This window comes from Strongylocentrotus purpuratus, unplaced genomic scaffold (assembly GCF_000002235.5).
Source record: "Strongylocentrotus purpuratus isolate Spur 01 unplaced genomic scaffold, Spur_5.0 spur5_scaffold_6, whole genome shotgun sequence".
Classification (NCBI taxonomy): domain Eukaryota; kingdom Metazoa; phylum Echinodermata; class Echinoidea; order Camarodonta; family Strongylocentrotidae; genus Strongylocentrotus; species Strongylocentrotus purpuratus.
This window is the reverse complement of record NW_022145612.1, coordinates 20,919,144-20,942,949: the sequence shown is the minus strand read 5'-3', so window position 1 is coordinate 20,942,949 and position 23,806 is coordinate 20,919,144. Positions and strand designations below refer to the sequence as shown.

Here is a 23,806-nt window from a genome sequence, read left to right as displayed (position 1 = left end):
CAAGTTCTTTGAAGAAATATTTCGTAAACAGCCTTTTCACACAAACGGTGAAAACCTTCCGTCACTCGGATAGGACGTTGAATGGAGGGGAAACCCCAGTATAGTGGTTCATCTGCACATCTTAATCAGTGATGCCTGGAGAAGATTTACTTTTCGTTTACAATTTACTTTTCGCCTCCCAGATTGACACCAAATAATAAATTGTATGATAATAATGATTATACTGCTACTACTACTACTAATAATAATGATGATAGTAGTAATGATGATATCAATAATAATGATGATAATAATAACAATAATAATAACAACAACAACTACCACATGATATTATTGAAACCCATCATTTGTGAAAGTTCATATAGAAATAGGATTTTCTCTCGTAGATGGGGTACTACAAATTCCTTTTATAATACAAATTAAATGCACTTTCCTTCAGGAACTACACTGTGTGTAAATCGTCGCTTTATAAAACATGTATGTCCTTTCAAAAATTCCTTAACTTTAGGCGTGAAGATTCCTCACACCTTTTTAAACGTTACTCTACAATACATCAAGTGTCAAGCTTTGTCTTTCTCATTAATGACAGTATTTTTTTCTCTCAATCTAACTTCGGTGCAGCTTTTTTGATTACAAGAATACTATAATAACAATATTAGATGTGTCATACTACTTTCTGAAACATGTAGCAAAATTCGAAAATATTCTTCACAGAAATTCTTTTTTTACATCTTGTTAAAAATTCACCCTGGTAACGCTGTATATACTGATTTATTTTCCTTTCGATATTGGATGTTATTTAGTTCTACATTTGTATTATTTCCTTGCAGACTTTATTCATATGTTGTGGTGCCCTTGAGGGGTGTCACAAATTGCACCCATCATGCAATACACCGAATCCTTGACTCTTCCGCCAAACTTACAAACCACAACAATTACCCATTCACAAATCAATCGCAAGATGACAAAAGGAGAAATTCAACTTCTTCACTTTTGTGATCATAACACGATATCTGAAGGAGTGAGAACAAAAATGTATAACACTTGATCGTTGGGTGTCGTGGGTAGAACGTTCTGGATTTGTTGCTGGGTATATACTGAAGTAGACCTCCGGGAGGAGTTGAGCGTGTAGACGTGTAGATACGTAACTTCCATACAATACTTCCAAGAGGATGAGTTGGGGAAAAGAAAGGAGGATGGAGTACTCCTTGAGAGGAACCTTGAGAGGAACATGTCTTCGATTCGTCTTGATATTGGTTGCTATATTTCAGCTGTCTTCTTACCCATGCGAGGCATCACCGAAAGGTCATGATAGATGGGTTGCCATCGCACCGCACCAGAAACGGCAGCCGATTACGGCGGTGAGTTCAACTTGTATTAGTCAAACTTTTTCAAGCAAGTTCCCTGTTTTGGAATTCTTAATTTTACATCACATCAATAAAGCATTTTCCTCTTTTTTCAAAAGCAAAACAAAATAGTGAAAACAGATTAAAGAGACATACATATGTGACATAAAAAACTCCACCAGCTTGAAAGCCAATTTATTTTCAAAAATAGAACAGTTATTCAATAGGTTTTTAACCCAAAACTCGACAATTTTATTAGAATTTAAGTCACGATATCGTAGATTCAAACTATCAAAAAAACATCTTTTAAAAATTATGACGAGAATTTATTCGTTTTCAACAGATTCTTGTAAGTGTTCCTCGTGCAATTTCTTTTTTATTCAAATTTGAAAACATATTTTCAAGAGTCTATAATCAAAACAACAGGTGTTTGCTCTTTATACGATAGGTTACAGGGTTTCACAATGACTTCCTCTATTGTGCATAAAAATGAAGTTACCTGTATTTCTAGGCAAACAATCCTCTATTCAACACCAAAACCAATCAAAAAAAGTTGTTGAACACACCTCCTTGTATAGTATGATTTTCAAGGTCTCTCACAATGAAGGATTCTTATTTTCGGTGTTTCAAGGAGGCCCATATACAGTATATAGGAGGCTCAAGTATCTGCTTCCATTGCAGCACTTTTAAAGTACGAAATAGCCAATTCTTTATCTTCCAAAACAAACCTAATTTTGCGATATTGCGGTTCTTTTCGTAAAACGACCTCAAGTCTCTGATTCTGCATCATCGTGATTAGCGTGGTCCGCGAATTATTAAACAAATATCCGTTTACATCAAAGGAACAACACCCACCCCCCCCCCCGAAGAAAAAAACTAACAAACTAAAATGAAAACACTAATTTTCATGGATTTTAGAACATTTTGTTATTTGAAATGTTGATATGTATATAGACAATTTGTAAACGTTAGAAGTTTGGAGAAAGGTTTCCATCCTAGCAACTAACTTAAGTTTACTTCATTTTCAAAATACTAAGAATGATCAGGGGAAAGACTATATGGTTTCCTATGGTAATCCCTGTAGCCATTCAGAATGTTTGGTTTTTATAATGGGATAAACATTCATAGATAAGCGTGGGTGATATTTCCTTGATTGTTTCTGTGTTCACGTTGATGATGTCATAGAAGTTTTTCATAAAACCTATACCCCAAGCCTGCACATTTGTTGTTGTTTTTTCAAAATTCCGTAAGAACACACTGCATTTACAAAAATAATAAATGTGCATACTTTAGATATAGATTTTATGGAAAATACAATTAATTTTGCTAAAATTCCTCTTACTATCATATCCACGAGTCGCAATCCATAACTAACAATGTTGATATCAAAATGCGAAGAAATACAGTAGATCATAAAAAATGATTGAATATTGAGCCAGTATATTGCCTAATGTAATTTACCTCGTTTTGCATCCTATAATCATATATTGTCAATATCTTTTAAACTGTGATTTAAAAAAAAATGGTCAATCAAATGATTGAATGATATTTATACGGACCTTTCCATCCTTACTAAACATCACGCATAAGTGATAGCCCTAAATAATTTACCATGCCCCTCCAAATATACATGCTCTGACTCTGCGTTGTACGTGTCAGAATGAAAAAAGGTCCCAAAGTGGAATAGAGGGTGGGAGATTGTATTGAATAAGATTATTATTCTTGCCACCATCCCAATGACTGTTGGCGAATACAAACCTCGGCGAGCTCAGACAAGGTAGGTGAGAACAAAGCCGGCAGACAAGGGGGCGTGGGAAGGTGTATGACTTCGAGACAATCTGTCACCGGAGCGACGGGCGGAGATCTTCGGTTGCCCTGGAGATCAGAACGTTAAGGGGTACATAAAGCGGGGGTGCACCCCTCTCACCTTCAAACATCCAATATTTGAAGAGATAGCTGTAATAACTATAATTAACTTTATATAAATTATATTCATTAGGGTGATGTTTAGCAACGGCATCCAATCACCAATCTAGAAATAATCAGTTAAAAAAAAAAACTATTACCGCATTTAATTTATAATGGATGGTCAATTGCAAAAAAACAAGTGTTACAACAACACTGGATCAATTTCATTAATCCTTTCCAAGTTTTTGATGTATTAACAAGTATGGGAAAGTTGTTGTAACAATGGCAATAAATTATTTAAAATGTTGAAATATTTATCAGGTGTGGAAATTCAAGATACCGTCGAGGTGATAATTATCATTACCTCTTAATTATTGTTGTATAGTAGCCTCCCTTAACGACGTCATATTTAAAACTGTATTTTGAATGAATGAAGTAAGAACCCGTATCGTCCCTTTAACGAATGCAAATCACATTTTCCATCATTTCCTTGATTCACCAGTTTATACCGCAATGAAAGACTTTTTCCATAATGTTAAATCCGACCCGTTATTTCGCACAAAGTTTAAGCTTACCCTCAGGTTTTATCAAATAGTCTAATATCAAAAATTTCAAAACGTTCTTAAACCTCCAAAGTGAATGCAAAACCGAAAAGTGCAGTTCCTCGAAAGAAACGTATGCCATGGTTTGTTTTTCTCGATAAAGTCGACACTTTGTTTTCAAGGGATTTAGAGACAAGCTCAGCAACGTTCATACTGTATTTCATTACTGTGTAAAATGTTGGTTTAATAGTAGTTAAAAAAACTTCAAAACTGCGGAACCAAACGTATTTGCAATTTCTATAGGCCTATACCTTTTCAAGACTAACCACACTATTGATGTAATCGTAGGCTCTACGGTTTTATCCATTAAAAATATGATTTTGTATATTCTCAAAACCTTTATAAACGCTCCAATTAAGATCACAAAATCATTTACTCAGAGATCCAATAATAATTTATGGAAACCCAATAACAATCGAGTCTTTAAAAGGGCTCCTTTAACAAACCTCTTTGTATTTTACATGAAGGATCCAGACATTTATTTTATAATGTAAATATAACCGGTTGACGAATAGATCGAGAATACATACATGTAAGTTCTTTGAATAATTTATGGAAAACTAACGTATTCCTTAAAGTATGTTGTATTGTTTTAAAGGAACCAGTTATTAGAAGAAATATAGTTACTATTTCATGTTATATATTCTGTTTACAGCAAGACCTGATAAACCGATTCAAGAGACAGTCAAGTGATGTGGTAAGTATAAAAACAAAATATGATACATCATATACGTGTATCATGTAAATTTACGTTTAAGTTCCTATATGTTTTTCTTCTTCTTTTTCTCCTCCTTCTTCTCCTCTTTCTTCTTCTTCGTCTTCTACTACTTCTTACTTTTACACACAGAACATAAATTAGTTCACAGTTCAATATCATTATATAACATCTTAATTAACCTGTACAGTATTTCTAGGCCTATACTTATTGTGATAGTTCATTATTCATATATGTTTATTTAGAAAGTTATCACAACTGAATCTTACGTGGCTTGAATTATTCAAATGCATGTTAGATATGTTGAGCTTTAACTTATACCACGTTTATCTTTCCTCATTTAGACGCCTGTGTCTCCAGAGATAGTCCGGTTCCATGTCGAGTCTCGGATTGCTGTTCGGTTTGCTAGTACAGTGATCAGAGCTTACATCCGTAATCCGGCATCGGAGAGACAGAGTGTCTCCTTTGATCTACTACTCCCCCTCAACTCATACATCACCGACTTCAATATGTAATCAGAATATTAAATTTTTTTTAAGTTCATTACTTTTTTTTACTGTGTATGGGTACAAGGCGGAGTCTAGGGGCTACAACCCCTATGAACTATGAAAATAACAATGTTCGGGTAACCTGCCTCATATTTTAAAGTAGTATTTAGGTAATTCTCATATTGTCACATCTTCTCCTGAATATTTTTTTTCTAATAAAACTATATTTAAATGCTCAATAGATACAGTACGTATTTTGTTTTCTCATGCGATTCGCTCGCTCCGCTAAATTTAGAAGATGGAAAATTCATATTGAGCAAGAGACGTCAGTATACTTAATTTCCGACATTCATAGTTTTTAGTTTAATTTCTTTAATTATTGATCGATATGATGATATTTCTTTAAAACATATTCCGTTTTGTGGCCCATTGTATTTCTTGATTTATGAACGCTTCCATGTTATTATTTTTCTCTCTCAGGAATGTTGATGGTGTGCGATACCAGGGTTATGCCGTGGATAGATGCTTAGTCAGTGATCTATCACACCCCTCAGATGTATCTATATCTAGTCTTGAGAAAATGGAGTATACGACTGGGTAAGAATCATACATTGTTTTTTATCACTACTATTGATCATACATGATTGATTGATGTAATTGATTCATGTCTATAATAGCGCCAGGATACAGACGTTCGATCGAAGGAAGTGTTTACAGTTTCCGAACTCTCGACGTCTCCATGTTTTTCAAGATATATTTTCAATGTTATCAAAATTAGATCAAGACTGTAAACTGTATTAAAATATGACAACATTGACACAAACATCGCCTTCGTCGTCTCATTCCTGCATGGCGTCCATATATCTAATGTACTCACACAGCTGAAGAAAAAAATGAAAGCAATAGAGAGATTTCGTTCGATTTTTATTCCATTCTATAATGAAAGATTCGCATTCATTGAAGACCTTATGAAGGGAGAAACTGGCGTCGTATGGAACTAAACCTATCTAAGTATAGGTCATTTTGTAAAAACAATTGATGCAATATTAAAACTTGATCTTTTGTAAATGAATACAGAGGAGAGCAGACCAGAAACTTGTTCACTGTGACGGTAGATACTGTCCCTAGAGGTAACGTCCAGATTATGATTCAGTACCAGGAACTTCTAGAACGCCAAAATGGCTGGTACACACAGAGGATCAGCGTTAGACCGAGTCAGGTAAGATGCACTTGAGTCGGGATGTTTGCCCCCCCCCCCCCCCACTCAAGATCAAGGTCTGGATACGTCACTGACACACGCCATGTTATGGGTATTTTGTACATGTATCACGAGTATAATACAAAAGCAGAGTGATATAATACAGAGAAGAAAGCCCCGAATTCTATGAAGCAAGGGGGCTGTGTTGAGTACGCCCATGGAGACTTCCCAGTCGACCGATGGTTCGCGAGACCGAAATATACGGTCTTTTTGACGTCACAACACATACATACAGATTTGTCGGTCTCTCTTGGACCAGGGCCCCGTCTTACAAAGAGTTACGATCGATCCAAATCAATCGTAAGTCCTCCAATCAATCGCAAGTTTACAATCTCCTATCTCTTAACGTACATAGTTACGATTGATATCAATCGCAAATAAGTTACGATTGATATTAACTCTTTGTAAGACGGGGCCCAGGTCTTCTGAACCTTTGCCATACGAACTGGCATATGCTCTCGTTTACATAATATAATGTAAATTAATTATCTACAATGTATCCAAATGTTATGAACTCACTCAGATACAGTCACACAAATATATTCTCAAAAATTATCAGACTTTTCAAACAATAGCTGAGCAGCCTGAGCTACTATTCTTCTAATGGCTGTTCATATATTTGTTACGACATCATGTAGGCCTATTCTTTTTAGTTAATTTTACATCCATTTTAACCGATGTATACATTCATTTTATGCTACAGTATACTCCAGTCATAAATTCTCTCTCCATTCTAGAGTGTGTATGACTTCCGTATATACTCTACGGTGACCGAGCCACAGGGTATAATACGATCGGAGACTGGTATAGATACGAGATCTTACACCGAATCGGTTTCCTCTCTTCTCACCGGCAGTATGGCAGGACTCGCTCAATCTAGTAAGGACGAAATACGTGTCTTAGGTCTGCTTGTCTTTTTAAAGCAATACTATACATGAGGAAAACAAAAATCTTTTTTCGATAGAGTGATATTTATTGTGATTATTTTGTATGTCGAAACTTACACCATTTGTCGATCCGATAGATTTGTAATATTAACGTTACAAATCAAGTAGTACAGTTTCTGAAACTTTAAATGAATGTTATTGACTGATTAGGTAGATTTGGAAGTAAATTAGGATTGATATACATTTCGATCAAACATCAAAGTCACATCGATACACGTTTTGAAAATGCTTATACTTGAATGTCTTTATCTCTCATTGAAGCTGCTGGAGATAGCAGAGGTCAAGTGTACGACCTCGGCAATCACCTCAGAAACACACGAACATTGGGGACGACTGGGACAACGAAAGTTCAGATCGACTACCGACCAACCCAACGACAGCAGGATGAATACGTTAACCTTTACAATACTCCTGGTATCAATGGTGACTTCATAATCCGATACGACGTCGCTCATCCTCCGGGTGTGGGAGAAGTACAGGTAAGTGTTCAAAATCTGCCGATTCTCCATCATTTTCTCCGGCGACAATTGCTCCGGGTTATATATTTCGTTAAAGATGGAGGGTTATTATAAGGTAAGGGTTATGGTTAGATTTAGCGATATTGTTATTAAAGTCCAGGTTTAAGTTAAAAGTTCCGTTAGATAAAGGAGCAATTGTCGACGGAACATGTATCTCACAACAATTTCATTTAATTTTTCTTTTACTGCCTGTGTACTTTATATGCAATGTTGAACACCACATACATTGATTAAAGGCTAGTGGAATTATTGTTTCCAAAATAGACCAGTAAAATATGATGAAATCGGCGAATTAGCAAATAATCACTACGTTTATTTGTTTTGACAAAACACTGTGGATGTTCATTGTTGCCAAAGACAAGATATACAAGTTGTTGCTGATTCTTATAAATTTATTTATTTTTTAAAATATTTTTTAACTTCTGTACCTGGAAATAATTTACCAAATTTGCCTCCCGACTTAAACAAAATTGTGGTTTACGTGATAAGGTCGTGGTGATCGAGATTCGAATCCTTATGAATTGCAGACCTCTGGAACGAACTTCATCCATCGTTTCGCACCCGCCAACTTTGGCGCCGTAAAGAAGAGAGTGGTCTTCGTCCTCGATTTCAGTGCTTCCATGTACGGGAATAAGATCAAACAGACCAAAGAAGCGATGTACACCATTCTTGACGAGATGAATGACAGCGACCGTTTCAATGTGCTACCCTTTTCTGATTACGTCTATAGTGGTTGGAATAGTGGTCAAATGGTGGATGTGAATCCGTACAACATCAGAGATGCCAAGGATTTCATTCGCCAGTTAGACATTCAAAGAGGTAGGTAACTGAATAGATTACAAATATAAGAAACTAACAGTCAACTCACTAATTGGTTGATGCCGTCGAAAATTCACAAGCATTAACATTCCATTTTTGGAATGGAATGGTAAAAGTGTATTTTACATGGACACCTGTAATCTACAATAATTTGTTTCTATATTGTGCTTTTTTTAGAAACCTGTCTAAACAGAATTGAATATTAAGTGTAATATCACATTTTGTAATTATTGTGTAGTGATTTTTATGATTATTGATAAATAAAAGTTTTAAAAGATTTTTTTTTTTATCACAAAAGGTAAAAACCTTATGAAATGATCATACTCGGAAGAAAGTATCGCATCAAAGCTGTATTGATTACAATAACGTAAAGACAAGTGAGTGAAGACCGTGAATAGAGGTCACTGCCACATTATTTTATGACAAGATTGCATCCTATCACCTTCTCTCATATTGCCTCCCATAGGAACCAACCTGAACGATGCCCTGTTAGGTGGTCTCAGTCTCCTCGAATCCACCGGCTCCATGAACTCAACCAGCTCCAACCCTATGGTGTGCATCCTCTTCGTGCTGACCGACGGCAAACCTTCCGAGGGTGTGACCAGTCTCTCTGAAATCGAACGTAACGTTCGTAACGCCAATAACCAGCGGTGCTCTATCGTCACCCTGGGGTTCGGCAGGCTTGTTAACTATAACTTCTTGGTTCGTCTTGCCCTTCAGAATCGTGGCATGGCTAGGAAGATCTATGAAGACTCGTCTGCTGCTGGTCAATTACGTGGTACGCTTTATACTTTTAATTTTGTATCTGTCATAACAATAAGTGAAGGAATTACTAGTGAAGAATATCTCTCCCCGAGCGTATAGTACAAGCCTGCCAAGTCCATTACGTAAATTAATGACGGACATTATCGGGCAGTGGGTTATATGAAAAGTCTTTTTTCTCGATTTTGTATAAAAACTTCCCATAATACATGCATAAATCCCATTTTTGTCTCCGTAATATGTTTGCCTAATATTTCATTCCAAGTTTTTTTCTCAGTGAGTCGTTGAATTTCCGATAGACTGACCTAAAGTGTCGATTCCTAAAAAGTGTGTTTTCAAGTATGATATTCAAATCGTAAACAAAATCTTTCTGCAGGAGTTTACAGCGAGGTTGCCACGCCGCTTCTCTTCAACATTGTTGTTGAATATCTCAACAATGCTGTGAGACCTGGAAGCACCTCATCCACCACCTTCCCCAACTATTTCAACGGTTCCGAACTTGCCGTCTCAGGAGTGCTCAGTTCCGGTGATCTCCGATATTTGCCGATCAAGATCACTGCTGTTGGAGCCGATGGCGTCACGACTTTTCAGGAGGATGTCAATTTGAGGGTACGCTAAGAAAACACACGCACACACACACACCCACGCATGCACACACACATGTTTTTATTCATTATATGTTTTTAATTATTGTGATTGATATACATATACCAATATAATGTAGTTTCCAATCTCTTGTAATTATTGTCTTTTAATGATTTTTTTGAAATCACGTAACATTGTTCTATTTATTCATTTCTCCACTGCAGTACTTATAACATAAATCCATAAAATAATTAAAAAACTTGGTCCACTTTGGAAGCGCTTACAGACAAATGTAATAAGCGCTTTAATATTCTAACGGAATATATCATTTTTGTTAGGTAGCTCATAACTATTCAATAGTCCTAAGTAATTTATTCATTTAATTTAGATTAACCACAATCATTATTAATGTTTTGCAATGTTATCTTCTTTGTCTTTCTTAAAGAATGCAAGACTTGCACTGATGGAGGTAAGTGTTCAAACGATATGAGCTCAGTGTCAATGTGAATGAGTTATAAAGCTATTTATTACTATTATTTTGCAATACACTGTCTTGGTACATGAAACAGACTTGATCTTAACTATTAAGGCAGCGTCATTTTCAATTTGTGTATGCTTGGGGGATTTTCGTCGTATATTTTCTAGTTTTGTTTTATAACAATTTAATTTGGTGCAACTTCTAATGACGTATATTCAATTAAATGGAAATATGAATTATTTTGTCCACAATTATGGTAGTATCATTGATGTTTTTGAATCCTCAAAGAGAACAGATGGTTTCTTTTGCTTGGGGTTAGCAGGTATAAAATATACATATCTTTGGTGAAGTAGAATGGTATATTGCATAATCTATTCGATATACGGCTTTCTTATAATAATAATAGATCTGGTTATAACCTGTCACTATCATAAATTAACATATTTTCTCTAAATAGTACACTGATTTCTTTTTAGAATCCCAGTGCACTTAACGACAATACCATCCCTTCGAACTTCGTTGAGCGGACATATGCGTTCATGACCATGCGAGAGTTGTTCGATCGATATCGACTAGCAGATGACGCGATGGAACGACGCGCCATTGCTGAGCGTGCCCGTGTTCTATCCCGTCGTTATAACCTCCTGACGCCGCTGATGAACATGGTTCTTTCACGCGTGTCGGAAGCTGGTGAAGTGGACAGCGATGGGGTGTCGGTGACGAGGATAACCGAGTCGAGACCGAGCGGATTTGAGTGGTCCATGGTTGGGCCGTCCATCGGGAGGATTGGAGAGAGGGCAGCTGGCATAGGTGGGGCGGATTGCGCCCCACGTCCCGTAGAGCCTCCGCCGAGACCACCAACCAGACCACCAACTAGGCCACCACCACGGACCCCAGAACCACCACGAACTGAGCCACCAAGGACTTGGCCACCGAGGACGTGGCCTCCAAGGCCAGCGTCGACCACGACTCAAGCCCCAAGGACTAGACCCCGTCCAAGGACCTGGCCTCCAAGGCCCGCACCCACCACAACTCAAGCCCCGAGGACTAGGCCCCCTCCAAGGACCTGGCCTCCGAGGCCCGCCCCGACCACGACTCGAGCCCCAAGGACATGGTCACCGAGGTCGTGGGCTCCAGAGACCTGGCCTCCGAGGACCGCACCAACCACAACTCAAGCCCCAAGGACAAGGCCCCCTCCAAGGACCTGGCCTCCAAGGACCTGGCCTCCAAGGACGGTACCAACCACAACTCAAGCCCCGAGGACAAGGCCCCCTCCAAGGACATGGCCTCCGAGGCCCGCCCCGACCACAACTCAAGCACCAAGAACAAGGCCACCGCCAAGGACTAGAGAGCCCGCAGTCCGCCAAATCGTAAGTCGACTCGATATCTAAAGTAAGGCTTGAGAAATATGCCATAAAATATCGATTGTAAATAGGCGTTGTTTGTCGTTTAATCACTTGCCTTAGTTTTGTATTGTTACAGATAATGTACAGTCTTGTCCACATTTATTTTCTGTTTTTGAAAGATAGAACTACTGATACGACCTATAAGATTTTAAAGGATCACAAACCTATGTTGGGTTGTTATGTACAGGTAACCGATTAATAATCAATGTTATCTTAACAAGACAGAAAATGAACGAAATCGTGCGTCATTTCAGGAAAACCCGATAGTTTTGAGAAGATACAACGTGGAGTCGGACACAACGGAACGATATGCTCGAACCAGAGTCGAAGCCGAGTATGAGAATGTTGATTACGAAGTCCATCCCATCGAGTTTAGCCAACAGATACCAAGTGGCGCTTATGTCTCTGACTTCTTTGTGTGAGTAGCTGGTCATGAAATGTTATCACGACATCACGACATTTTGATTGACATTACTTTCAAAACTGTTATCCATTTCGATGAGTTTTCTGTTTAATACTAATCATTGTATGATAATAAATTAAACTTTATTTCTCCTTAGACCTATAAGCTAAGAAAGATAACCAACAGTCTTTTTCAAGACTACACCAACAGTCCTTTTCACGACTACACACCCTCAAGAAAGATTACCGAGAGTCCTTTTCAGGACTCCTCAATCCTCCCTCTCTCTCTCACATGGTGCATCCGCAAGCCTACTGTATAATAAATGATTGTATCATAAGTATTCATATTGTTTTTCTTTAGCATAGACCGTTATCTTCAGTCAAAACATGTCAATGGTAAGTACAAAGTGAGTCGTGGCTATCGAGTTCTTGTGAAGGAAAATGTCGTCCGAAAACATCGGGCGCTCTTTAAGCAATTTACGATGAGAATAAGATGATAATTATAGTCTGTTGAGAGCTAGAAGGGCCCGTAACATTTATCAGATTCCAAAGATTTAACGCCCTGTTGGTTCGTTACAGGCAAATTGGTTTTAATTTGTTGGGTTTTTTTCCCTCCAGGGATATCGATGGAGAGCGATACCGTGGTGTTGTTCAGAATATTCGTGATGACGATTGGCGTAACGTGTTTGCTACCAGTAGCAGTGGACAAGTCCTAGCCGTGCTGGCCAGAAGGTACTTATTTAGAATTGAGATTATTAGGGTGTGGTTTGCTCTTCAAACTAAACATTGGAAGAAGGGAAACTAAAGTTTTCTCCTAGGGATAGCTTAAGTTACATGAACTGAACTCTTTAAATTATACATCGTAAAATTCGTAATTCTATAATGACAAAGTACACAGCACCAACGAATGTAAACAATTTATGTCAAAGCATTAATATCATCAAAGTTAAATGTCATAAGAATAAAGGTGATTTTATTTTTTGAACGAATTTTGCTAAATTTGTAATGCGTATTCTAATAACAGTCATGTTAATGGAGAGTTGGTGTAAACAGACTTGCTGGGCAAGATAGATGTTACCATTTTCACTTTGGTTAAATCTATGTTCCTTTCACACGCACACCTCTTTCCAACGTACTCTAAGATGCCATGACATCTTTGTATTCTTCGTATCTCTTTTCTGTCGATCAGGGACCCGACAAAGGATGCGTTCGTGATGCAGGTGCCTGATGTCAGATCCAACGGCCGTGTGACCTTTGTCTTGACCTACGATGAACTGTTGAAACGAGTCCGAGGACAATATGAGCAAAGAATCAACGTTGCACCTCAACAGGTTCGTACCGTTGGTGGACTTCCCATGCCTGACCAACAAACTTGCATCTATCATTATCTCTTTCCATCTCTCATTCTCTGCCCTCTCCATTCTCTATCCACCTTTTACCGCTTACGCTGTCCATGCACTCATGGCTTTTCTTTTTCGAACCATTCCCCTCTTTCTACCTCTTTCTCTCTCTCTCTCTCTCTCTTTTTTTCTTCCTCTCTCTCTCTCTCTCTCTCTCCACTTCTCTCCTTCTCCCTCTCCCCATTTCTCTTTCTCTTGATTCTAGTATTTTTATGTTTATACTATATTTCTTAATTCCCACCTGCTGGACCTCGAATAGTTTTTACCCTCTCATTTACTCCCCCAGCTCGTAGAAGATTTCGGCATCGACGTGCAGGTCACGGAGCCTCAGAGGATGCGCGAGATGACCACGGAGTACGTCGGGGACACCCGGACTGGAAGGCATACCATCAACCTAGGCACCGGGATAACACAGGAGAGTGACACGCGGGCTCGTTTCAGGTTCTACCCGACGGTCTATGACCAGTCGTACTACAACGATAAAGGTCTCGATGGGGACATCGTCATCAAGTACGATGTTGAGCATACTCCTGACGGTAGTCATATACAGGTGACTATAATATTGCCGCCTTCATCTTATATCCTTTCGTTGTCTTTATAATTTTGTTAAACATATTTTACGATGACCTTCATATTGTTAATTATGATTTGATTATAGACGGATTCAATAGGGGTAAACCCCACCTTGTTTCCCTTGAAACAGAAATGAACGTATATGTTGTGGTGGTGGTGGTTCTTTTACCTGACTGCTAAGAAAGCATAGATGCTTAATGGTAAGCAGCCAGACGGCCGACGGCTTTAGGTCCTATCCGAGGGACCTGGTAATGAGGATTAATGCTTTACCAACGGGCACTAGCGCATCGTCTTGGTTTCGAGCTCGGGTCGTCGGATTACGAGACCACTGCTCTGCCGGTTGAGCTATCGCGCCTCCTATAAGACGTAGCCGCAATACGTTGCGCTACCCAGACATCGTGGACTTTCGCGTTTGTCACCCCCCTCCCATTTACAAAAAAATCCCGAATTTGCACTTTAATAACGTTGATGTGTCTATTGACTAATTAAATAGCATCTCCACCAAATAACAAAACTAGTTACCAAGCGTCACAACCCCTTTTCCATGTTCTTCACTTGTCATGTGTATATCTGATAATTCCCTTTTCCTTTTTTCTGCAGAGACAAAATGTGATATTCATAACTGCTTTTCAAAAGAACAACTAAAGTTTCGATATTAATGTCGAGTATAATGTTGGGTTTTAATCCATGACTGCAGGTCCAAGACAACCACTTCGTGCACTTCTTCTCTCCGTCCGAACTGAACGCCCTTAACAAGCAAGTGGTGTTCGTCATCGACGTCAGTGCTTCAATGTACGGGAACAAACTCAGTCAGACCAAAGAAGCTCTTAAAACCATGCTGGACCGTCTCAACCCCAGAGACTACTTCAGTATCATCACTTTCTCTGATGGGGTTAGGTACTGGAAGGGAAGTAGCAGACTGGCACCAGCCCATCCACGTTATATCGAAGAGGCCAAAGCATACGTCGATGGCCTAAGGGATGACTCGGGTAGGTGACTTCACATATGCTCCGGCGACATCAGGGCCCTGGTTCATCAAACTTGATATCAATTGCAAGTTACAAGCTACTGTTACAAGCTACTGAAATCATCGCATCTGATTGGCTGAGAGCAAATATATCATAGAAATTAGCAGTTGTTATTGATAACAAGTTTTATGAAACGGGCCCTTGCTCCGTGCTATAAACCTTTGGGGTTTAAGGTTTAGGGTTATGGTTACGTATAATGTTTGGTCCGGGGCTTGAATCATGTCAGTGAAGGAAATGACAGCGGAGAAACTGTCGTCACGGGTCATATTTCGCAGGACTTGTAGGAAATCTTCAATCTGTAGGTTTCTTTATTATCTAACTGGCCCTTCCAATTGTTTACTCTTTCTTGTCGATCTTCTCTAATAGTTATCATAGTACCTTTTTCCAAAATGTATAAACATCTACCGACACAATTACTGTAATCAGGTTGATGTATTTACTTTAATTGTCCGTATTCTTTTCCATTCTCCACACATATAGATTAGGGATTTCTGGAGCTAAATTTGTCCATGTACCTATTTTCTCTTCTAGAAACCAATCTAAATGAGGCTATTTTACGAGCGGATGAGCTGCTAGACAGCGAAACCGTATACAACCGGCCGGGTGACGAGTACCTCAGTATGATTATTGTTCTGACCGACGGTATCCCTTCAGTCGGTGTCACCGACCCCCAAGAAATCCTCGACAACGCCCGCGAAGCTATCGCCGGTGAGCATTCCCTCTACACGCTTGGGTTCGGTCGACTAGCCGACTTCGATCTCCTCGTCAAGCTGGCTTACGAGAATGACGGCATCGCCAGGATGATATACGAGGACGCGAGCGCCGCCGAACAGCTGCGAGATTTCTACCTAGAGTTGTATCGTCCACTCTTATTTGACGTGTCTATTGAGTAAGGAGTTATCTTTATTTTGATTAAAAATGATTAAACATAATTATGTTACATTGCCTGAGTGCTAAAGATGTAGATGCTTAAAGGTAAGATCTAGGGAACATGCAGCTGAAATGTCTATCACATATGAAACCAAAGAGGAATACCTTATACCGAGTGCAGTAGCGCACTGATAATGTGGGAAGTGACAATAATTGAAATAAAAAAGGCCTACTGAAATTATAACATTTGATTGGATGCGAGCGAATTTGTTTAATCGTTTTGGAAAGTAAACAATAATAATAATAATAGTGCAGTTCTTGTATAGCGCATAATACGTTATGAAATAACATCTCTATGCGCTTCCAAAGAGCTTTGGATTTTATTACCCTAGCTTTAGCTCCGGCAGCCTTATCAGCGCACAGTGCATTTCAAGGAATAATCCTACCAGGTACCCATTTACCTCACCTGGGTTGAGTGTGGCAATTGTAGATCAATGTCTTGCCAAAGGACATTAGTGCCGCGGTGGGACTCGAACCGCGGACCTTGTGATCGACAGTCCGGTGACGTATCCAATCGACCACAACATGCTCTATCAAATAGGGGACAGTAATTTATTATGTTTTCCAAGACTATCGTTCTTTAAAATGAGCCCTTAAGAAATGACAGTGATCTTTTGGTAATTTATAGAAAGTGGATATAGGAAACTCATAATCTAGGAACTGACAATCAATCATGTGATGGCGAGATGTATCATCATTCCGGCCATTAAACATCGTTTTCAGAAAGATATAATGATACTAGTGCAGGTTTCACATGAACTGTCTCTTGCTGAAACACTATCGCGACAGGGACTGACTCTTTCTTGACGCACCGTATGAGAGTGCCATCGTAAGAAAGGTGATTGTAAAATGAACAGAGTAAAGATTGCGTTGAATTCACTATTGTCGTCATGGACTTAATCAGCGTAGGTAATAGCGCAAACGAAATGACGGTTCTGAGACACCTACCCCCTGGACATCCACCCCCGGATAACCACCCCCAGTAAACTAACCCATAGGACAATAACCCCAGGACAATTACTCCCGGACAACTACCACCCGGACAACTACTCCCCAGACAATTACCCCCTACGACAACCATCATATAGGACAACTTACCCCTGGACAACTATCCTAGGGGGTAGTTGCCCGGGGGTAGTTGTCCTAGGGGGTAGTTGTCCTAGGGGGTAGTTGTCCTAGGAAGTAGTTGACTGAGGGTGGTTATCCGGGGTGGATGTCCAGGGGGTAGGTGTCCGGATACGGAAATGACGCCTCGCATGGAATTGGTATAAATCATTCATTCCTTTATCGTCTTTTAATTACACGCTAGATACCCTGGCGATGTGGCAGACGCAGAAACCCTGTCGGAGAGGCGTTTCCCTGTATACTTCGACGGATCAGAGCTGGTTGTAGCTGGAAAGCTCTACGACGATCCACCGTCCAACAATCTCAGAGGTGTGATCGAATCGACATCAACAGACGGACCCGGGCAGAACAGATTGACTACTGATATTAGGGTATGTTGGGGGCATCGGCAATGTGGACCACGAATTTCATACCTTGTAGAGTTTTTCAATCTGGAAGAAAAATGTGTTTGCTTGGTTTCATGATGTCGATTGATGTTTATGGCAAAAGTCATGAATGACTGGGAATTGCGAACATATTTGGATTAAGCCCTCAACATTTCTCTTCCAAGAGCAACTGTTATATCCCTAATGATCACATATACGCTATTTACCTAAAAATATGAAGCTTTCGTTGTAAGTTTTATGTCGTAATACGAAACGTGTCTTGTGTTTGTAAACTATATTTGACACGGAAGTTCTCCTTTTAGATCAGATTTGAAGATGCGGAGTTAAAGCAAATTTGTACATTTTTTTTTTTTTATTGACACTAATCCATTTTTTACCATATCTTCATCTTCACGGAATCTGCTCTAGACTTGTCAAATAGCCATAAAATAATCGACTCTTAAATCTATATAATTATTTTCTTAAAAAATACAGACAACTTCACCAGAATTGTCATATCAGCGCACAGTACCCGATGTGGTTGAGCGCATCTGGGTGTTGAAACGCCTCGAGGATCTCATCCGTCAATACGCCAGGAGCACGGATCCTGTCCAACGTAATGAGATTGCAGATCGTATCATCACACTCGCCAAGAGATACAACCTGGTTACCCCGCTCACTCCATTGGCTTTGAGACATCCAAGAACGGGAGACGTGATTGACGGAAGTAATAGTGCTATTCCCCTTCCGGGTTACAGTATGGCCAATAGTGCCAGAGATCTGTTGAAAAAAGCAATAGGTAAGATTATAGTGTCCTTGTTCCACATACTAGTATTTAATACCTTACTGCACATGTCGTAATGTGGCTGATCGAATGGCTGAATACATGCAGAAGGCCAAGGCCCCTGTTGCAATAGAATAGACCAGAGTTGAATTCACCAATAAGATAAAGAGTAAAGAAATTCACAGAGGACAAGTCAATAACTTTTGTAATAATAATTATTTTTGTCTCAAATTTAACAAGTAATATTCCTGATTTACGGGTAACGATCTTTCATAATTCGACAGGAGCAAGTAGCTATATACTTTATGTTTTCACAACTGTGACGTTTTAAATTTCCTTCTTTAAAGGTAACAGTGGACCTACTACAGCTCCGGTCAAGCTGCAAGATGCCCCGCTGGCAATGGAAAATGATGTAAGTATATCGACCCATCTTCATTATATAGTCTTTCAAAACTTAAAGCTTTAAAATCACCTTTTCCTCTATTGGCAGATGACATCAACGATAATCCACAATTAAATAACATGATCGTTTTAATAGTGGATCTACCTTTTTACCTTTCTTCTTTTTTTTCCTTTTTTTTTGTTATAGATTCTCATACAAAGGTCGGAGAGGAACTATTTAGTTAGAGTGTAAAATGTTCTGGATCATAGTAACGTTCTCCAACAATAAACGGATACATCTTTATTGTGGATACGAAATAGACGTCTTAGGAAAGATTTGTTCAAGGATTTCCCCATGTTTTTTTTTCTTTCTTCCTTTTTACAGGAAAATGTCAATACCGTGCTGTTTAATGTGATGTCTTTGATCATCCTGCGTTACGCTATGACTACAGTTGAGGTTGAGATGCAGAACGAAGGAAGACAACTAGGACATGCCGTCTTCAAACACAAACTACCCGAGGATGCCTTCATCTCGAACCTGACTATGTAAATTGCTTTTTACATCGAATCTTTAGCTCAAAATATTGACATCAAGTGGATTAAATAACATTACAATTCTATAAATACTCATGTGCAATGGTGGTTACTAATTATGGGTAAACGTTAAATTCATATTGGTTATATCAATTCTATCAACATCCATGCGTGTTTGTGTCATGGTCATATTAATGGTGTTTCGAGAACCCTTTGCAGCCTGTCTAAATAGCACGGCGTTACAGTTTATTTAAAGTCATAGTTATCCTCTTTACTTTAAATTCAATAATTCAAATGGAATAAGCAATTCCAGAAGCCTACACATAAATTAATTGTAGTAACACAACGACAATGTATGGTTTTAATCGTAAACCAATACTTTAAAGAGATATGGTTAATTTGTTCCAATGCCTTTCACGTTATTTTGATGTCTTCTTTACATTTCTCCTTAACTAGAACTGTAAATGGAGAGGTGTACACGAGTGAGGTAACGGACCCCCAGGACACCGCAGGTCTAGGACTGGGTAACCTAGAGATCGGGCGCAGTGGGGGTATTCTTTCGCCATTGTAAGTACTTTCTAATCTTCTATTCCAGCTGACGATTCATACATTATATAATAATTTTAAAGATAATATTATATCAGGCTATGTTTCTTTTTACACTCTAGTATTGATTCGTTGTCGTTTAAAAAAACAATTTCATGATTTGTCACTGATGATTACCTTATCATAGCCATGCGCAACGACGGAAAACAAATTCAAATACATGAAACCTGCAATGTTTTCCAGGTATGTGTTTGAAGTAAAATACAATACCCCCCTCGCTCTCTTTTTCTTTTTCTCTTCTCTCTCTCTCTCTCTCTCTCTCTCTTTCTGTCTGTCTCACTACAGAGGTGATCTTGAGAACAATCTGCTGGTGATAGCGGTTCCCGTTGAACCAGGTGAGAGGGCGTACTTCCGCCTGACCTATGAAAGGAAGCTACCAAGGCGTCTCGGAATGTACGAACAGAAGATTGGAATCTTCCCGGAACAGGTGACGATAGGAGTTTCTAAGAAGTCATATCATAATCTCAGAATTTACTTAGCATTAAAACCATACAAAAGAATGATATTGATATTCTAATTTGTATTAATTTGGAGGAAAACAATCGGATACTCATTTACGCAAGCCAATATAGTCACACATCTCTTATTCCTCAGTAACACTGTTTTTCTTTCAGACGAAAGGATTAAAGAAACTGTCAAACCATGTCGTTAATAATCTTCATTAGATTATATTACTCGATTACTAAAATTAATTAATCATAAAGACAAATACAAACAAATTGTTATTATTCGATGAAATGACAATGTCTAGCTCTTTATATCTTGAAGGTGGTTGAAGTGATGAACCTTGACACCGTCATCATCGAGCCTCAAGGGCTGTCTCGCTTGGATAGTTTCCTGCTAGACCAGTCTGACCCATCCAATCCCATCTCACTGGCCCATAGAGTCCAGAGACGAAGCGACAATCGATGGGAGGTCCACTACTCGCCCAGGGCTCGAGAACAACTGGGAGTGTCCCCCATGGGTATCATGGCTGATTATACGGTGCGGTATGACGTCGTGCATGGCAACGATGCCGGTGATATTCAGGTAGGTCTTCATGCTAATGTTAACAGGACCTCTAAACACTGACTACTCATACTCCGTGACAAATATACAAATGTTTTAATCATTCGCCTTCTTCCATACAGATGATAACATTTTCACCGTAACGCTGAGAATTTGATGAATTACTATTTTTTTTACTCTGGCCGCTTTTGTTTGAGTCGTAGTATTACATTTCACTGTTCAGTGTCACTATTTGACTATTTCTAAGTAGTTATGAAATGAAATGACACTTTCCTGACTACTCCTGTTTTCAAACGCCACAGGTCCTCAACGACTACTTCGTCCAATATTTCTCACCGTCCGGCCTCTCGGTCCTGCGCAAGAACATCATCTTCGTGATCGATATCAGCGGCTCGATGTCGGGCACCAAGCTGGCCCAGGTCAAAGATGCCTTGTCGACCATCTTGGATGACATGTCAGAGACGGACAAGTTCAATATCCTTCCGTTCTCAGATGATGTGCACTTCTTGGAGAGTACTGGGATGCTCTACTCCACCAAAGAGAATGTCCGCAGAGCAAAACGCTTTGTCATGGGACTCCAGGAGATGGATAGTAAGTCAATGCAGGTTTTCTCACGATACATCAAATAATTTAGTGAATAATCACTGTATCGTCAGCGTTAAGAAACACATATAAAAACCTTCATTTATTCCACGAAACAGTCTTGATCAGTGTTTTTTTTTTAAGAAGAAGAGGCTAATACCATATTTCATGACACGATTCGTAGCTTTACTGAGCAAAAAAGCGCGCTTGGAAGATCATTTGCGACTTTAGCTTAGTTTAGTTCTCTATATCAGTCATTAATAAAGCAATGGGTTACACAGAGAGCTGACGGGTAATGTATAGCCCTAATTACAAAGCAATATATAAGTATGAATTCAAATTGGAGAAATTATGTTTATTGTATAGGCCTACCAAATAAAATGGAAGGTGATTCGAATTACGATTAACCACTTTTAAGTCGGTGTATAATTTGAAGCTGCGCGCCATATTGAATCTTTTCCCACTCAGACACTAATCTGCACAAGGCCATCATCTCCGGGGTAAACATGTTACGTGCCGAGAGCGAGCAAGATCCGCAAGAAGAGGAGATCGTCTCCATGCTCATCGTCCTTACCGACGGAAACCCAAACCACGGCGAGATCGATAAAACTATTATTGAGCGAAATGTCCACGAGGCGATCAATGGCGATTTCTCGCTCTTCTGTATTGGATTTGGTGCTGATGCTGATTATCCTTTCTTAAGACGATTGTCGTTGCAGGTAATTTAAAAAAATTTGTAGGTATATCATTCAAGTGCAAAGTTTGATGGTAACTCCTCCTGATATTGACATTAGAACTTGAATAATGTTCAACGTACAAACAGACGAATGTGATGACAAAGTAGGTATTCACAACTTAAATTGGGTCTGATTATCCATCATTAAAATGATGAATAGTGTGGAATTCAGATACGTATAAATGTCATTAATATTTACAATATCTATATTTCTTAATCAGACCAAACGCCATATTTGTCATGTTGATGTACTCAAACATGAATCCTTATTAAAAACAAATTAAACTAGAATGTTTTTCCATATTGTCAAGAAAACCAAATGCTGCTACAAAATACGCTTCCTTACTTTGATCTTTCGCTTAGAACCACGGGGTTGCACGTCGTATCCCTGAACGCGCTGACGCTGGAGAGCATCTCGAGAATTTCTACTACGAGGTGGCCACGCCCCTGCTCCGGGACATCGAGTTTCGCTACTCACGAGGCATCGAACCTAACTCGCTCAGTGACCGTACCTTCTCGAACTACTTCAACGGTTCTGAATTGACGGTGGTGGGCAAACTCCTGCCCAACTTGCCTTACGATGCACTCAACTCGTACGTGTACGGCAGGACCACAAACGATCCGGTCACACTAAGAGGTCATGGTGACATTCAGGTAAAAGAAACCGGAGTTTAATACGACATATTGTATTTAATGAATCTTATATCCCCATACAGTGTTACTGTAATAGTTTTTTTTTTTTAATGTAAATCAAATCACAAAAGTTAAGCAAGTTTTCATCTAATGAACCTGAATAAACTATATGCTACTACTTAAATACATATCAAGGTGACGTCGTAGACCATGAGTATTGGCAGAACCCTTCAAATTAAATTATTAGTTCCGTTATCGTTATTCTTTATGCTGGTAAATTAATAACTCATTCTATTGATGACGACTTTCGGTGCTGAGAATAATTTTTTTGATAATAATCTCCAGCTATATCTTAACAGGCCCTTTTTCGATTATAAATTTAAATTTTTGATAAAAACGATTAACTACATAACAAGCGCTGATGACCTTCGAGATTTATTTATTATGTTTTCCTCGAATCTGTTCAGGTGCCGTCTCTTTCCCTCCTTGATGATGATGTACCAGAGGATATCATCGAGAGGATCTGGGCTTATCATATCATCCAGAGTCTCAAGAATGAACAAGCTCTAGCCGAAGAAACACCCGACTACAGCATGATAGGAGACAGTGAGATCAAAGACAAGTCTGTTCAGTACAGGTGCAGTTTCTCCTTCCAATCGTTACGCTCGAAAACCTTTTATGTATTTGTTTATCTTACACGAGTTCAACTTTTGACACTATATTAAGTAAAGTAGTATTACGTGAACATAATTTCTGGTGCTGATCGTTTGATCTATCAAATGATTACTTCTGGCATGTTTTACTTTATAGCTTATTCAATTCTTTTTGTGTTGTTGTAAAGCTTTGAGATAGATGGAGTATGGTAAAGAGGTGGTATTATACGACAT

General features: G+C 38.9%; 1 protein-coding gene across 1 annotated transcript; it reads left to right on the top strand.

Annotated features, from left to right (window-relative positions):
• Window positions 1-4,924: 4,924 nt before the first annotated feature.
• Window positions 4,925-23,785, top strand: LOC594390. Its single transcript, XM_030999915.1, has 28 exons — window positions 4,925-5,082; window positions 5,540-5,656; window positions 6,137-6,278; window positions 7,055-7,196; window positions 7,526-7,743; window positions 8,310-8,601; window positions 9,068-9,379; window positions 9,740-9,972; window positions 10,394-10,417; window positions 10,903-11,796; window positions 12,087-12,250; window positions 12,853-12,966; window positions 13,424-13,565; window positions 13,921-14,184; window positions 14,905-15,196; window positions 15,767-16,124; window positions 17,475-17,661; window positions 18,151-18,454; window positions 18,787-18,851; window positions 19,206-19,366; window positions 19,811-19,921; window positions 20,246-20,387; window positions 20,729-20,989; window positions 21,271-21,559; window positions 22,019-22,269; window positions 22,650-22,940; window positions 23,387-23,556; window positions 23,761-23,785. Coding segments are annotated over exons 1-28 (5,967 nt in total). The 5' UTR covers window positions 4,925-5,080.
• The last annotated feature ends 21 nt before the right edge of the window (window positions 23,786-23,806 follow it).

What these genes read in the sequence shown, in the direction of transcription:
- LOC594390 (XM_030999915.1), top strand. An exon ending in AAAATGGAGTATACGACTGG is followed by an intron (nt 5,657 to 6,136) that starts GTAAGAATCATA and finishes AAATGAATACAG; the next exon opens with AGGAGAGCAGACCAGAAACT. An exon ending in GATTGACTACTGATATTAGG is followed by an intron (nt 17,662 to 18,150) that starts GTATGTTGGGGG and finishes TAAAAAATACAG; the next exon opens with ACAACTTCACCAGAATTGTC.